General features: G+C 39.4%; 1 protein-coding gene across 1 annotated transcript in view; it reads left to right on the top strand.

Moving 5' to 3' along the window:
* Nucleotides 1-9,063, top strand: part of LOC139729550 (rho guanine nucleotide exchange factor 10-like) — a 107,966-nt gene extending 98,903 nt beyond the window's left edge. Inside the window, exons 19-26 of the mRNA XM_071640474.1 lie at nt 130-221; nt 1,019-1,143; nt 2,676-3,007; nt 3,873-4,024; nt 4,561-4,703; nt 5,421-5,592; nt 6,061-6,333; nt 7,222-9,063. Of these exons, the coding sequence (XP_071496575.1) occupies nt 130-221; nt 1,019-1,143; nt 2,676-3,007; nt 3,873-4,024; nt 4,561-4,703; nt 5,421-5,592; nt 6,061-6,333; nt 7,222-7,646 (1,714 nt within the window). The 3' untranslated portion in view covers nt 7,647-9,063. The remainder of the gene's footprint in view (nt 1-129; nt 222-1,018; nt 1,144-2,675; nt 3,008-3,872; nt 4,025-4,560; nt 4,704-5,420; nt 5,593-6,060; nt 6,334-7,221) is intronic.
* Nucleotides 9,064-17,271: the final 8,208 nt, after the last annotated feature.

Consider the following 17,271-nt stretch of genomic DNA (forward strand, 5'->3'; position numbering starts at 1 on the left):
TATTTAGTTTGAGTGGTACCTTTTACATTTAATCAATGCAAGTTCAGTTAAGTTTTTACTACATACGGTACTTAAAGTCTTTCAAAATCTTCTGAGCATCATTTTTCTTTTTCTCCCCGAAACTCACAGAGACCAGCGAGTGACGCTAGTCTTTGATGCAGTCAGCGGTAAGATCAAACTGGACTGGATCACCGCCCTAGAGACCGCTAAGCTGGGAATGAGTGAGTTTGTGTCATGAATCATAGCTTCCTCACTGACCTGTGACCCATGACCTTTGACCTACAACCTATGATCCTGTGTCCCATGTTCTGTTGTACTGTAATCATGGCTTGCAATGTGTTGTACACACCAAAGTGAAATAACGTCAAAGACCCATCTCACCAGGAAGCAGTGTAAATGTTGCCATGGTAACTGCAATCATCACAGGCTCCAATCACAATACTGTTCACAGAATTGGGCCTTGTGGTGACCACACCTTCCACAAGCATTGTGTATTCATTCAAAGACAGGCCAATTTCACATGTTACACACAGATTCTGAGAACTACCAAATCTTACATTGATTTCACATTACCTGGGAGACAAGATCATCTGACATAAATCGCAGGCATTAAGGAACTATTTGCCAAACACCTTTGCCTTGAAAGGTAGTGGGCCACAGTAAGGGGCATTATTAAACTTATCCAATATGAAACAAGCTAGGAACACACATTTTGACTGTCACAGCAGCCTGTTGCCTTTGAGGGTAAAAGTCACTCAGCTTCAGTGGAAGCCCAATGACCCCATAGGGTCAAAGTAGTTTGCATGGCAGTTTTTAAAGTATTCAGAGATACTTACTAATTGTTAAAGTTTGTTTCTTTCCCAGAAACAGTTTAATAAAGGATAAGATTTATAAATCATTTTATCTGAAAGCACACTTCACGCTTGTGTGAATGGAAAATTGTGCAATATGCTGGTGTATTCCCTCGTGATGGGTCTGTCGCGTCTCATCGACATTGCCCTTGTTTCTTATCTCGAAGAACCCCACAACAACCCTGGCTGGTACGCACCCGACGAGGGCGACACAACGCACGCCGAGATGAACTTCGGCGTTCCCCTCATCATGAAAGCCCTTCCTGTCTTCCCCACACGACAACAGACAAAGGTGAGCAGCGTATGATGTTAACCCTTTCTCCACCAGGCACTTTGGACAGCGTGTACAATGCTACAGAGTTTTCTGTGTCAATCAACACTCAAAGCACTGAGGGTTAACCTTTTTTATTCAAGGGACTTTGGACAGGGGGTAATAATGCTATGGGGTTTTCTGTGCCAATCTGCGCTCAGAGCATGCAAAGGGTTAAGGAGAAACAGGTGCAGGCCGGCAGAGTGCATTGTGTCTCCAAAAATCTATCCAGTTTGATTGTGAAGTCAAGTGCAGTGCACTCCAGTTGTAACGAATATGGATATGATGAAATTTGTTAACAACAAAATAAGAATTCAGGTCCCAAAAGTATTATCTGTGTGTCAAGTCTTTATATAATTTGGTGGTCTGGCTGTAGTGAAATTTGGATATAATGAAAGAAAACTGCTGTCCCACAGACTCCACTATAACAAGAGTTGCTCTTTGATATTGTCTATGGTGTTATCATGGTTGGTTTCCTATGGTAATCACTCTGCTTGTCAGAAATGAACTGTGGTGAACTACGCTTGTTCAATACACTCAAGAGTTATCAATGCAGCGTGCATTTTTACCTCAAGAAATGCAATGTCGTTCATGGTTGGTTCATTAATGACTGTTCCACGGTCATAGGGTAGAAATGGTTTGATTTGAATGCATCGTAAAATTGGCTCTGACTTGTTCACATCTGTTGCATTCTTTGCAGGAAGTACAGTATGTTCTAACTTTGAAGCCAACATCTTTTCCGAGTTGTTTGGTCTGTTCTCTGTCATATATTTGTGATGATTTTTGTGTAGACTTCGATAGCACAAAACCCTGTCATTCCATAGGTCTGCAAAGTTGGCCCATGTTGTACTTGGTTGTTACTTCACAAAACTAAAGGAGTGGGTTCTCCTTTGGTATTACAGTATGTAAAGTATGTAAGGTTAGTCTTTGACTATGCATTATTAGGATTGAGCGTACACCCAAAAGCATTTGTATAAAAAAAAAAAGAGCGAGGTCATGCCATGCTATATTTTCATCATCTCTTTTTCCCTCTGTCTGTCTATCTGTCTGTCCTCCCCTCCCTCCCATTGCATCCCATTTTCTATTCCTCTCTCAATCCCTATCTCCCTTTCCTTCCTTTCTGTCCTCTCTCATTTTGCCCCTCCCTCTACTCTGATCCCTCTCTCCTTCTTTCCTTATATCTCCTCTCTTTATCTCTTTCTTCTCTCCCTTTGTTCCTCTCTCTGCCCTCCACCCATTCCTGTTATTGTTCTCTTTCTTTCTCGTCCTTCTTTCCCACTCCAACCCCACCATTTCTTCCCCTCTATTCCATTGATAGTTATAATTGATATTTTTAGAGCGCCTTTTCCACTGGATACAAAGCACTATGAGATGTCATCCCTGGTCGCCATAGGAGATAAATATATACTACATGTAATTACCAGGCAGTGACAGTACAAGTCCAGTGCATATACACAGCTGTAGGGATTCCAGAATAAGTCTGTCTTCAAATGTTTGTTCTATCCAATAAATAGTTCCAGTGCTCCGTGCTGTGCCCACTGGAGCAGCCAGGGCACCGGAGCCGCCGGAAAGGCATCCTGCAGAACGAGGGGGCCCGAAACTGCCTGTGGGTGTGCAGCTCGGACCAGAAGTCCTGCCACGTCAGCCTGGTGGGCTTCCTGCCCCCCTCCCCCCAGGTCCTGGAAACCTTTGAGGCCACGGAGGGCCGGGTCCTGTGCATGGAGTGCGTGCCCGGGTGGAGCCGGCAGGGGCCCGGGACCAACTTTCTGAACCTGAAGGAGAGCGAGCGCAAGGGGGATTACTGCTTCACACGACACACCGTCTGGATGGGCACGGAGTCTGGCAGGTGAGGGGACTGGGATATGGGATATGCTTGGGGTTCTCTGTGTGTTTTTGCGTGTGTTTGTGTTGTGTGTTTAGGTTCAGGTGTTTGTGTGTATGTATATGTATAGGCCAAGGTGATTGTATATGTTGTGTAAAGATGTTTGTAATGTGTATGTGTGTGTAGGTGTTTTTGTTTTTATGTGCCAAGGTGTTTGCGTCTGTGTGTGACTGGGTGTTTGTGTTTGTGTGAGTCCAGCCATTTGGGTTTGTCTGTGTCCAGGTTTTCATATTTGTGTCTGGATGTGTTTGCATGTGTGTATCTCTAGGTGTTTGTGTTTATGTGCATCCAAGTGTTTGCATTTGTGTACAACATCAAGAGGTTTCACTGTTTATCCCTTGTTTGTGTATGTTTGCCCCTGTGTGTGCGCACTTTATACCCATGGTGGAAAATGAGGACACACACACAAACTTTACATTTAAACCAAGGACACACAGAGAACCGAGGACGTCCTCACTTCGCAGACCATTCCAAACGGTCTGCTTTTGCATGTAGGGGTACATGTTTGTAGGTCCTCGATTAGCATTATTGTAATAAGTCCTTGGTTGGATGGTAATATACGAGTGAGCCCTCGGTTGACAAGAGTCCTACTTATCCACACACAGGTCCTTGGTTATGTGGTAAAATTCTTGTGGGTAAAACAGGTGTATGTGCGTGCTTTGATTTCTTTTCTGCATAGTCACACAGAGTTTTACAGTACAATAATGCTTGCTCTGTTTACATAAAGCCTGGCATACAATTTCAAACACTGACTTAGGCCTACGGTTATACAAAGGTTGAGAGTTCTTCAACTTTGAAAACGGTTGTACAAAAATTATATCCTGTGCAGAGTATTAATCTACCGAATCAACCAGTCAGACAAGAGCACCCCGCTGGCTACCTTCAAGGCCCTGCACCCCATCACAGCGATCCAGTACCTCAACAACCGAGTCTTCATCTCGCTCGACAATGGATCAGTACTCATCTACTTCAGGTCACCAGGTGAGAGAGAAAAAAAAAGGAAGGACAAAAGAGATACAAGCTCCTTACATGATATTTTGGACATAGTTACTCTAATGGTGCTTGTCTGATTATAACTTTGAACCGCCACCTAGATCATAATATTGTTCTCATATGTGATAAGTGCATTACGAGAGATCTAAAACAACCCTGTCTAATCATTCAACAAATTGTTCATCGCATGAAACTTCAGGAATGTGATGCATATATTTTAGTTCTAGCGAAGATAACATCCGGGCGAACTTACAAACTTGTATGCAGAATTTTTTACATATATGCAACATTCTCTTGAAAAAGCAGTGATAGTTCTGACCAATGTACAGAAATCATTTCCTCTTTCATTCTCTACAGTTCAAAGAAATCATTTTCACCTCTCCATGGATAACTTAAAATTCAAAGCTATGCTTTCAGCTCAACCTTTGTCTTTCACAGATACTTCATATGGACAGATTTTCTTTTTCTTGCAAGTATGGACTTTATTTTGGTTTCGTAAACAAAATAATTTTCATGATTCACAGAGGGGGAATGGAAGGTGAAGGAGCCACGAGTCTCTCTGTTGGGCGAGGGCGCTGTAACTTGTCTTCTCGCCGTCAGGAATGACATGTGGTGTGGCTGTGAGAACAAAGTTCAAATCATAGACACAGAAAGTGAATTCAAGCAGGTAAGTATCGAAAAAAAGTGTAAAACCAGAAATTTTATCGTGCATGAAATTCTTTTTAATTTTGCAAAGCGCCAAGATTTGGAAAGGTAAAATGCACGCAAAAGTTTTTGTCTACTTAGTGCATGTCTATGTAGTATGATCTTAATTTTTCCATTGTTGGCAATCTGCTAAAGTTTCATGCCATGAATGTTTCCGGTTTTATAGTTACACAGAGTATCAACAGGTCAACATGAAGAGATTAAAAGAATATTTCATTTAACTGTCAAAAAAAAAATGAAATTGGTCATGACAGGTAATGCTTTGTTGCCAAATCATTTTACTCTCTCTTCAGTTTTTGTCCAAAAATTTTAGATTTCAAGCCAACATTTGTAGACAAAGGTGTACAAGTCTAGGCACTATAGAAGTTGGCAGGTGAGTGGGCCTTGGGTTCAAATCTCACTAGCTTCACAGTTCCATTTCATCCCATCATGATAAGGCCAGATGAATTGTTGCAGGAGCAAATGTTGTGTCACCGATTTCTTCAAGGTCTCCTCAGACAAAACAGTTACAAAATCCACTGCATCAATGTTCTGAGTCAGATGAGTTTTTGTTTTGGTCTGTCATGATGACAGCAATGGCAAATGAAGACATGCTTCCAACATCAGAGTCGACCGAGAGAGGAATCTTGAAATATTCAATGATGATGCCACTCTTGTTTCCATGCCTACCAAAACACAGATCAGCTTCGAGGCCCACGACCCTAGCATCGTCGTCCGGCAGATGGTGGTCGCCGGCGTCGGCGTATGGGTGTCGTTCACGGCATGTGACAGCATCCGACTCTTCCACACAGAGACAATGGAGCTGCTGCAGGACATCAGTGTGGGAAGCCCCATCGGTCGCATGGTGGCAAGTGAGTGGGCTTAGGGTTCAAATCCCCGCTGCACCTTTGCTTAGTCTGAGTAATTTCTAGCACTTGGCAGGAACATGTCCGGCTATCTTACATGCATGCAGTTGATTTTCTCCCCAAGCTTGGCTGTGGAATAAGTTTGATAGGACAACCACAGTTATAATACCACTGTCCAATATTTAGCTTTAAATCAATTTATCAATATGATCAAGGTGATTCTTTAGTCATTCTTATTTATTGACAGTACCACTGTCCCATATAGAGGTTATCATGTTATCAATAGGATGAAGAGGATTATGTAATTCTTACTTATTGACAGTCAGTTTGAAACAATCCTATCTGCAAGTGAAGCATGTCATTTTCAGTTTTGTGAGAAATCATCAGTGTCATGTGACCAAAATTCAAATGATTTCACCCCCTCCCTCCCCCCCCCCCCCCCCCCCCCCCTCCCTTCCCCTTTTCTTCCATCAGGCTTGACGCCCCGGGCCCAGGCCAGCCTCCATGTCACCTCGCCAGTCCACGTCACCACACTCCTTGCCTGCTACGGCTCCCTCTGGGTGGGCACCAACACCGGTATCCTCGTCAACTTCCCCCTGCCCCGGCTGGAGGGCGTGCCGCTGGTCAACGGGCCGGCCATGGTCTCCTACCACACCCACAAGGGACCGGTGCGGATGCTGATCGCCATGGAGCTGAACCGCACCAATGACCGCGTCCTCTTCTCCTCCAGGGAGGATGATGAAGAGAGTGAGTGAGGCTGTTTTGTCGGGAGTTGCATAGGAAACGGTTGGGATAACAGATGACATAGCAAGTGATGATGATGGTGATGATGGTGATGATGGTGATGATGGTGATGATGATGATGATGATGATGATGATGATGATGATGATGATGATGATGATGATTAAAAGGATGGTGGTTTGTTTAATGATAGTGGTTACTACAATGATGATGGTTTTGATGATAGTGATGATGGTTTGTTTCAAAATGATGACAGTGATAACTGGAATTATGATGGTTCATATAAGGATAATGATGATTAGAAGTAATGATGGTTTGTATATTGATGATGATGATGATCATGACCAGAATTATGAAAGCTTGTACAATGATGATGATTATGTGACTGTAGTAATGATGGTTAGTATGATGATGATGATATGATGATGATACTAATGAAGATAAGAATGATTGTGGCTTGTTTGATGATGATGATGATCAGAATGATGATGATGATTTGGACAATGATGATGATAAAAATGATGATAGTTTCTATGGTTACGATGATACTTATGATGATAACAATAGTGAAGATAGAAAGTTGTGACAGAAGGAAATAGTAAGGGGATAGTTTTATCCTTGTTGCAAATGAGAAAAGTCACTTATGAAGTTGTGTGAGGTGGAAGTGTTGACAACGGTGGATGTAATTTAAGCTGATACAAGTGATACTGATAAAAATCTTGATACTGGTGATCACTACATTCAATTGATAGATCTTGTTAGCAAAATTAGAGTGAAGTCATAGCTGTTTCATGCACTTCCCTTACACTCCTGCAAGGTATCTATCTTATCTGGCAGTCCTGTTGTTTTAGTGAAGATATCCCCAATTTTATTTCTGCTCCTATCACAAACAGGCGAGGCATCGCGGTCACTCTCAGACCTCAGCACCCCATCCAGCCGGCTCAAGTCGGGAAGCCAGACAGCCGATCTCGTCAACAACGCCATGTCGCCAATGACGGACTACCTCAACCTCACCTTCAACAACGATCGCAACAACCAGTCGGCGGCGTCAGCAGCATCCGCGACCAGCGGGGGCCATGCACCGACGGGAGCTGTGTCCAGCGGCAACGGCAACGAGCCCAGGAATGAGGTGGACGGTACGGCTGAGGGAGGGCGCCCCGCAAGGCTAGGGTCGGCCAGCGAGATGGAGGTGTCGGCGAATGTGACGAGCACGACGTCGCTGGTGATCAGCGGCGGGGAGGGGCACGACTACCTGATGCAGGTCGGAGAGAACGTGCCGCGAGAAGCCAAGCTATTAATGTGGCAGGTGTCCAATTAACCCTCTGCGTCTCCCGTCCCCCCGATCCAATGGACCCAAACCCTCATCCGTATCCCTGCCCACCGTGAGATTATGTGTATTCTAGGATTCTGAAAGCATCGATAACCAACGAGTCTTAGAGGAAAGTCAAGATGAAATAAACACCAGCAGTAAGAAATGCGATATCATTCTCTGTAACAATTGAGGAAGATTTGTGTAAAATGATTATGAAGTGCTGTGTTCATTGATTGTCTGCAATCATGGACACTTTTATTCACTGAACATTATGTACTGCTTGCATCACAAGTTCCATGTTCAAAGCATCGAATTTAGTTTTTATATAGAATTTGTTCATTCCAGCCAACTCTTTTTGCAGTTTCGTGCTTGCTGAGCTCCAAAGGTCGGATCTGCCGCCATGATGTAGTTCTAAACATATGATGGAGTTACAGATATGTCATAGGAATTTTACTGCTCACGAATAAAAAACTCTGATATGCAATGTTTGGTGCAGTAAGCAAACAATTTTGGAAATAATCCATGAATACTGGGTATAGTGCCCACATCCTTGACTCTTTCGATAAGAAAGGGATCTTGGTGTGAAGAGATTTTCAATATGTTCATCTGCCCAGCCACAGCACTGATATGCATCTGAGAAGTCGTCAAGTTTGGATGCAATGGAATTTGTTGTATATGAAATGATCCTTCCCACCCCAGTTTGTCTTTTTCTTTTTACATGTAAGAAAAGACGTGAAGGTGTTATCGGGTTTTTTTGACTCGTTGAAATGCAGAGATTTTTAATATAGCAATGCCATGTGTATGATGTTAAAGCTCTGAAATATGTTAGAGTATCAAATATGTAAATACATTACCCCTTTCGTGAGGGGAGACTGCAGAAGTTTGTGGAGACTTTTTAAAACTTAAATGATGTTATTATATTTCGTGTGTTTTCTGATTTGCTTCTTAAACTTCTATGTTGAACAAAAAAGCAGCAAGATTAAGTGAAATGTTGTACCAATGTTCATATATTTGTCATTTCTGCTTTTTTTTAATGTATTGAACATTAACTTTTTGCTTGTGGTATTTGTTTGCTCTTGGTTTCTTGAGCTATTCTTGCCCAATCAGGAACCTTAAATGGTTCCAGTAAGACAAAATGTAAAGCCTATAATATCAATATTAAAAAAAAAAGAAAATTATAACAGGTTTTCATTTTGATGTACATTGGTAGGGGTTAGCATGGAAGTTTTTTTTAAATATTAACCAATTTTAGGGATTTTGACCATACTGTAAGCTATGCAATGCTATAAGTCAGCCGGTGACAGATTTAATGTAGGAAATCCGACCTTTTAAGATATAGCTGTTAAAGGTTCTTTAGTGTGTGAAATGAAATACATTGATTTACAATTCAATTATGTCAGCATGTACTATGATTCAACAGTTTCATATATGACTGTACCTGATGAAGTACAGCCGTAGACACAGGACGAACTATAGCAAAGCCAGTTTTACAGTGAAAGGTTAATTTGGTTGAATCTTGCATAGATTTCTCACTGATAATTGTAGGACTTGGTGACTAGAACACGGTTGTGATTATTTCACACTACGAAGTTAAGTTTTCAGAACAATTGTCAAATTAAGAAATTCTACCATCTGTAAAAAAAGCAGCTGTAGTTTAATACTAGGTTCTTGTTATTTCTTTTCATGTTGCTTTGGTGTTGTAGTGAGTATTGAAAGCTAGTTCAGTATTCCACATGATCAGTGTATTACATGTAGGTAGTTGCAAGTAGGCTACAGAGCAGTGCTGTTATTGTCAGTACTATTTTAGTCAATTTTAGAACTTGTAGACCAGAACACTGTAGACTGTCTCAAATAATTTAAGACATTTTTCATATCATTCCAATTTTAAAGTGATGATACGTTTACTTGGGAAGCGGTAATCTTTATTGACATGTTGAAGCGATTCAACGGATTCGTATGTGAGTGTGTGTGTTTTTTTCTTTTGGTGGGGGGGGGGGTGAAATAGTTTACTGTCAGTTTCTTGCTGTACTTCTAGCTGTGAAAAAAAAAGTATACACAATTTGCTTGTTGTTATTATTGTTAAAAAGATGTTTAAAGGTGCATGGTCCCGGTGTTTTAGTCAAATGCGTACGCGGGCGCATGGCGCAAGTTTCCCATAGAGACCTACGCTATCGACTCCTCTTTAGCGCTTATGCTGTGGCCCACTTCCCCGAGTCCGAAGAAGTCCGATCCACTGTAGTCAGTGGTCTGATCACAGTTCGGCTCATGATTCGGCTGAGGAGGATGACAGCTTTAGCAAACTTCTTTTGTGATGTCATAATAACAAGCACATATGCACGCACCCTGGCCTTACTACAGACTGCGCGATGCGCAGAGAAGACAACGAAGGCAACGTTACTTAGCAACACTTACACACTTTACTCTTGATGACAGCTCAACTTCGGTAATCTTCGTATCAATGCTAACAGTGATCGGCAGTATCATCAACAACGCCCTCTACACTACAGGGACTATGCACCTTTAAGAGAAAACTACATATTGATCTAGCAGTGACAGAGGATAATTCAATTTCTCTAGAATTCTCTTTATTATTCAGTTCTTCTCACTGCTCCAGCTCAGCCTGTCTGAATTGAATTTACTGGGTATGTTTGATTTATAAAAGTACTTATTTTTTTTTCTTCTCCTGATTTTTGGCAACTTAATATGTGCCACTCTCATATATGGTGCAATCAGTCTTATTGTGATGTAAACAGAAATTAAAGGGCATGATATAAGATGATGAAATTGTGAATGCTGGGGTAGTGTAAGAGCAGATATTGTACATATTGTGCAGGACACAATGCGATTTATACCAAAGAGTTCTAGGTTAATGAATGTGAACCCTGAAAGATGTAAACAACAGAAGCCGAAAACTTAAAACAACGACTACATTGTTTTTTCCTTTTTTTCTGTAGGCCAACACTCAAATTTCCACCCCAAGCAATTATGCACATCAGAAAGTCTATGTAAAGATTTACATTGTAGCAATCAAGTTAACTTTGTTGAGTTTTGCATGTCAGCTGACCCAATATGACTTGTTGGTATTCCTGCTATGTATTTGTGGCATCCTGTATGCATAGATAGAGAGGGGGCCAAGATTGGTATGTTGACTTGACGGTACTTTTAAATAAATTGTATATTTGTATTATTTCATAGATCATTCTTGTTACGATTCGAATGTTGCATGATGTTTTCATTGAAGAGCTTACATTATTTATAATCTGCTTCCTTCTTATTATTTTTTTAAAGCCTCATGAAGATAGTACTCATATGATTGTTTGTTGATCCCTGTAAAGCGTGTGGAAGCGATGCTACTTTTAACTGTGCACAGGACACAAGATTTCGTGGGGAAGTCTCTTTGGTGTCGGGAATTTGACTAGTGGGAGAAAAAAAAAAGAAACACAAGAATGTGCCCCAGACGCTTGGTCTTTTGACAAAGCTTTAAATAGTTGCTAATTACTTTGTAACAACAGAGGAAGTCATTCAGAGAAAGATGGTCTGAATCAGCCAGACTATTATCTCGCCCGCAGGTGTCAGATGGGACGTTTGGTGTGCCACAGCAATGACCAATGCTACCGAAAAGTTCCAGAGGTAAAAACTCATGCAGATTTTCTTGAGTGGAGGTAGAGGTCACCTCCTAGCCCTCTAAAACTTGTAACATTCTCCCACTTTTCTCTTTCGTTTCCTTTTTTTTTTTTTTAACAAGTGATATCTAGAAATTGTTATATCCCATCATGATAAATGAATTAGTGGTTGCTTTAACATCGAGAGTAACATACAGAATACAATTTATACCTCAAAACTCTACTACGAAAAGAAAAAAAATGACCAAAAGTCTGTCACATTTTTAATATTGTTGATGTTTTTGTAAGAGATGAAAAACATTATAACAAATGTTTTTGTGCAACGATGTCCAAACATATGTTCCTTGTGAATTTAAGAACTGTCAGTCGTTAGTTTTGTTTTTGCCATCTTGATTCACTTGAATGGATCTCGACCAAAAATTAGCTCAGTGCAAGGATTTATGACAATAGCATGAGTGAAGCTAGCAATATGTCTTGTGCGGGTAAACATCGATTTGTATTTGAAAGCTGAAAAGAATAGAAGAAGTGTTCTTATGGGTATATGATGATGACTGAATGCAAAGTATAAACAATGATATTACAACATTACTTGATCCTCTATCATTTCCACAAGGAAAAATGAAAAAAAAATACAGGTTGTATCTGTTTGGTAGTTGGACCTTCACTTGGGTGCCTGGTACATGGCTAGATTGATGAAGTTAAAGTATAAGATGGTACTTAACTGATTAAAACTATTCTGTATCTGCATGTGCACCTGAACTTGATTAGACTCGGTTTTATCTATAAAAATCAATGCATGAATGCCTGCAGCGTTTCTGAAAACGATTAACAAGTACCAGTATGGTATGAGATTTATACAGTTCTCTCCCATTATAACAAACCTGGTTATAACGAAATTCTGGTTACAACAAAAAACAATTCAGGCCACAAAATTATTAGCTATATATCTTTGTGTACTTTATTTGTTCGGTTAGAACTATGAAATTGTGATATGACAAAAGAAAACTGCCGGTCCCCGAGGACTTTGTTATGAAGGAAGTTAACCATAACTTCAATCTTTGCACGATTTCTGTCTTCTTGCTTTGTGATGCAACGAAGTCGAGGGTAATATGTGGTGCTCCTTTCATTTTCTTATTCGTCCATCTCCCCCAGTCCACCAATACTGTCTGTTGTTTTTTGTGCAAACATTTATGGATGGAACATCGCAGCTTACAACGAAAATGAACCTGAATTTATTTTTTATCATTTATGAGAAGATGGTATGAAGAGATCTATGCTCTACACTGTACATCATTGGCACAGAGTGGTATATGATTGTGAAGATTGAGCTCTTAGATTTTGAAGATTATTTTATATTTTTTTAGCAGATACTTTCTATGTTTGTGGTCATTAATGCATGCCTGTTTATACATTGTGTACAGCTGTATTATTTTTTTGAGAAGTGAAACAGATCTGAGAAGGATGCAAAAGCTATTGGCAGTAAGAAAGAATTGTATGTTATTGTTGTCTTCTTGTGTTTTCTCATTGATGATGTTAATATTACTTTGTGGATATACAGTAATTTGTCCATCATATTTGCGCTTCAATTTGTTCAGAGTGTGCAGCACAGCATTGAATCAGTTCAAAAGAGTATGATTTTGATGGGGATGTTAAATCCTTTTCCTTGGTGATTTCTCTATCACCTCCCCAGTCGTTGCCTGCTACAGTAGCATACCCCCTGATCATGGAAGAACATGTAACTGTGTGATGCAGCTCAAATGAAATCAAACTTGGGGGAAAACAATAGGCCAAGTTCGTAAGTTGTGTCTGCCATCAATTCACAATTGGCTGCATTTTCACGTTACTCCCAACACAGAGATCACCAGCTGGGCAAATCTGTCAGTCATAGTGTAGATTCTTTCAAAGCACAGTATTCTAGCATTTTATATGTTCCATGCATCTTTATTTCAGAGGCATATTCCCATCAATGTTTTCATCAATTTTTTCTTTATCAATTATTCACCTTTAAGTAGATATCAGAAAGTGCAGAGGAATTACTGCTATAAATAGTAGACATGGCACATTGATTTTCTGGGATAGCAAAATGACTCAAACCACTGCAAATATTGGACTATTACACAAGGGTAGTAAAAGTTGGTGCATGTGCAGCAACTTAACGCTTTCATAGCGACCACAGAGGGCATTTGTATGCTCGGTACTATTTGGACTCCTTTGAACACAGTGTCAAAGTGACCCATGAGGATGATGAAAGTGAGCATGTGAATATATTCTTGACAATGTGTAGTTTTTAAAAGATTCTGTATTTTTTATGGTTTATCTGTGATTATGATGTGGCAGGTCATTGTATTCATGTTTGAATATTCACGGTGGGAGGAGCGTATGTTTAAGATTGGTGCAAGTTGTCAAATCGCAATCAAAATGCCAGATGTTGTATTCTTGCTTTGCAGCATTATAAAAAGGAGGAAAAAAAGAAGAAGAAATTTAGAGCTTATTTATCCTGTGAATCATTGATATGATATAATGGTTTAGACGGTGTTATGTACAATTTACAACCCTGTATGCATTTTGTAGCTGGCAATTCACAAACGGGAGAAAAAGAATGAGAGATTTATTATGTTTCTTAAAAGAAATTAGTTTCTTTTTATCTTTTTTGTGACGTAAAAAAAGAAATGTCATTATCAATATTGTAGATACGATGTAGATTGGAAGTACCTGTACAAATTGATATCCCTGCAAGAAAGTGGAATGGACTTTGTAAAAAATTGATATGCTTCAGATAAAATGAATGAGGAAAGGAGGGAAATAACTTGAAATAAAAAATGTATGTCATGATTATTATGTGTGTGCGTGTGTGTAGATGTAACATGAAAGAGAAACAAAATGCCAAAATACAGTATCAACGGCATTACGTCATGTAATATACGAGCTAGTAAAAATCCGAAGGATATCTTCTTTTCTAAAATCAAGCCTGTTGTATATTCTTTGTATTTGTTTGTTTTTTTCTTCAATGGAGTTCAGCAGTCACAGTGGAGTGTTTTGAATGTGGCGGTGATGAGGGGGAAGGAGGGTTATATACATAGAGAGATGCAAAGAGATTCAAAGATTTATAGAGATAGAGATATAGAGAGAGATACAGAGAGAAATAAAGATACATAGTGGGAGATTGAGATATGTATATAGAGAAAGATGCAGAGAGAAACAAGGAAAAGTAGAAATTACGTGGTGCGTAATATATGTCCCCGCCGGAAGTAGCATTTTGTAGCAAAATGTACAATATAGGTCAAAAATCAAGGTCAAAGGTCAAAGAAGTCAAAGGTCAAAATTCTGTGTAGAAGTTTTGAAGCCCTCACCTAGTGCCATCACATAAAGCAAACGGAATCGAAATCGGGTTAGAAATGGTGGAGTAGCATTTTGTAGCAAAATGTACAATACAGGTCAAAAATCAAGGTCAAAGGTCAAAGAAGTCAAAGGTCACAATTCTGTGTAGAAGTTTTGAAGCCCTCACCTAGTGCCATCACATAAAGCAAACGGAATCGAAATCGGGTTAGAAGGTTAAAAGGTCAAAGAAGTCAAAGGTCAAAATTCTGTGTAGAAGTTTCAAAGCTCCCATGTAGTGCTATCATATAAAGCAAACAGAATCAAAATTGGCTCATAAATGACAGAGAAGTAGCAAATTGAACATTTTGATCACACACGGACGCACACACACACACGTACGGAGCCCATTTCATAGTCCCCTGCTCGAACTTGTTCGGCGGGGACAATAAACATAGAGACTCAGAGATATAGCGATATGTATAGAGAGATACAGTGAAAAATAAAGATAGTGAGAGATAAATAAATAAATAAATAAATAAATATATATATATATATATATATATATATATATATATATATACATATAATAGAAAGAGAGAGATACATAGAAATATATTGTGTATAGAGAGAGATTCATATAGAAAGAAATAAAGATAGATAAAGATTTATATAGAGAAACACAGAGGGAAATAAAGATAGAGAAATACAGCATACTCCCGTTATAACAAACACGGTTGTAAAGAAATACCGGTTACAACGAAGTAAAAATTCGGGCTGCAACGTTATCCACTCTGTGCTTTTTTATTGTTTATTTCTTCGGTTATTTTGAAATTTTGATATAACGAAAGAAAACTGTCAGTCCCAAGGACTTCATTATAAGGGGAGTCCACTGTACATGTATTAATCCAGATACAGAGATATATATAGAGACAGATAGAGATATAGAGAGAGATACTCAGAGATATAAAGAGAGAGAGAGAAAGAGATATGGACATGATACATATATAGATGAAGATAGAGAAAGAGAGCAAGTCAGTGTCTTTAACTCTTTTATGACCACTCCTTCAAATGGCATTCTACATCTTATGCAGGTCAGTTGCTGTTGGCACTGACATAGTGAAAAAAAATATTCCATTGCCGGATGATAGTCTCTGTGTGAGTATGTGAATGATATGGAAAGCCATAGAGCAACAAAATTGTGAGTCAAATTTAACAGGAATATTGAAAAGAAAACATACATGTGTATTTCCAAAAATGACAACTACATGTATGTCCGTGATTGGGAATTAAATTTGATAGTGTATTATCGTACCCTATCCTTCCTTGACTTCCCTCCAACAGTTGTTTATATATTGAACTTGTCTCACTGCCTTAATTCTAACAAGACATCTTTTATTATATCATAAATGAGTTAATTAAGTATTGACCAAAGTTCTTACAATCCATCTACAAAATGGTCCAATTACAGCACATTTAGAACCAGTAAATACAAGAACACACAAATTTGCTTTACATGTGTATTTATACACTTGTATGGATGTTTTATTTGACAGTTTTATTCAAAGTTTATTTACATGCACTGCTGCCAACATTTCCCACCCCCACCCAAAGGGTGCCTACCAGGTGCAGAAGACCAATGAAATATCAAGTGATGAAGATGCACAGCAAGATGTGGTAGTGGTAGTCCAAGTATGTAGTCATGAACACACTCTCTCCTCATTCACTCTACTGTAGTTCAATCCCAAAGAAACCTCTGCCAAAATCAATAAGGAAACCCCAATCATAACAAGGTTGCCAGGAGCGCCAATTTTACCTTGTTACAATCAGTACAATGTACCTTGTTGCAAACATACTACAAAAAAAATTTTTTTTTAAAGACCAGCGAAATCCTGTAATGGAAAATTGGGACCACTGACTTCACCTTGTTAAAAGTGGTACCCAGTTGTAAGTGAAGTTGTTACGATGAGGTTTCCATGTATAATGTATTTCTCAAAAGCAATGTCAGTGTAGAGTACCAGTCAAAAGTAAAATCATGAGTAGTAGTTAACAACTATCAATGGGAGTCTATCTGTACCTTATTAATAGACAATCACAGGATAGAAAATACTCAGTTCAAGGGATATTTCTTCACACTAACTCACTTGCCCCTCTATTACCCCTCCCCCCAACCCCACAAAACAAACGGACAGACAAACAAACCAAACGCAAAGCTAGAATGGCATTGCACATACTTCCCTTGGTGGTACAATATATGCAAGATGGCACCTTTAAAGGTTAGGCATTTTCATGCTTTTGAAAGACACAGAATTGTCCATAATGGACTGCATAGATGTGAAGACTAATAGTAGTAGTAGTAATAATAATAATATGTAATTGCCTCAACAGCAACACAAAGGTTCAAGGAAACTCAAGCACTTGGGTACAGTGGTAATGATCTCGTTCAGTTACAGAGCATCCATTACGGAACAAATTTTCAATCACTACCTTAAGATCCACATACACATACAATGAAGTCAGTTTGATTGTTTGTGGCAGTGCATTTTCCTTGCTAATGCCTTTTTTATCTTAATGTTTTGGAAGACCTACAGTGTAAACAGTTGAAAGCTCTATTACACATTCAGCAGTTTCTCCTTCACCAGCAACTGGTCGAGAGTTGCTCAGAACGGTTAACTCCTCAAAACACCTGGACC

This window comes from Diadema antillarum, unplaced genomic scaffold, assembly GCF_040938485.1.
Source record: "Diadema antillarum isolate AM-2024a unplaced genomic scaffold, OU_Dant_1.0 seq00000245_RagTag, whole genome shotgun sequence".
NCBI lineage: Eukaryota > Metazoa > Echinodermata > Echinoidea > Diadematoida > Diadematidae > Diadema > Diadema antillarum.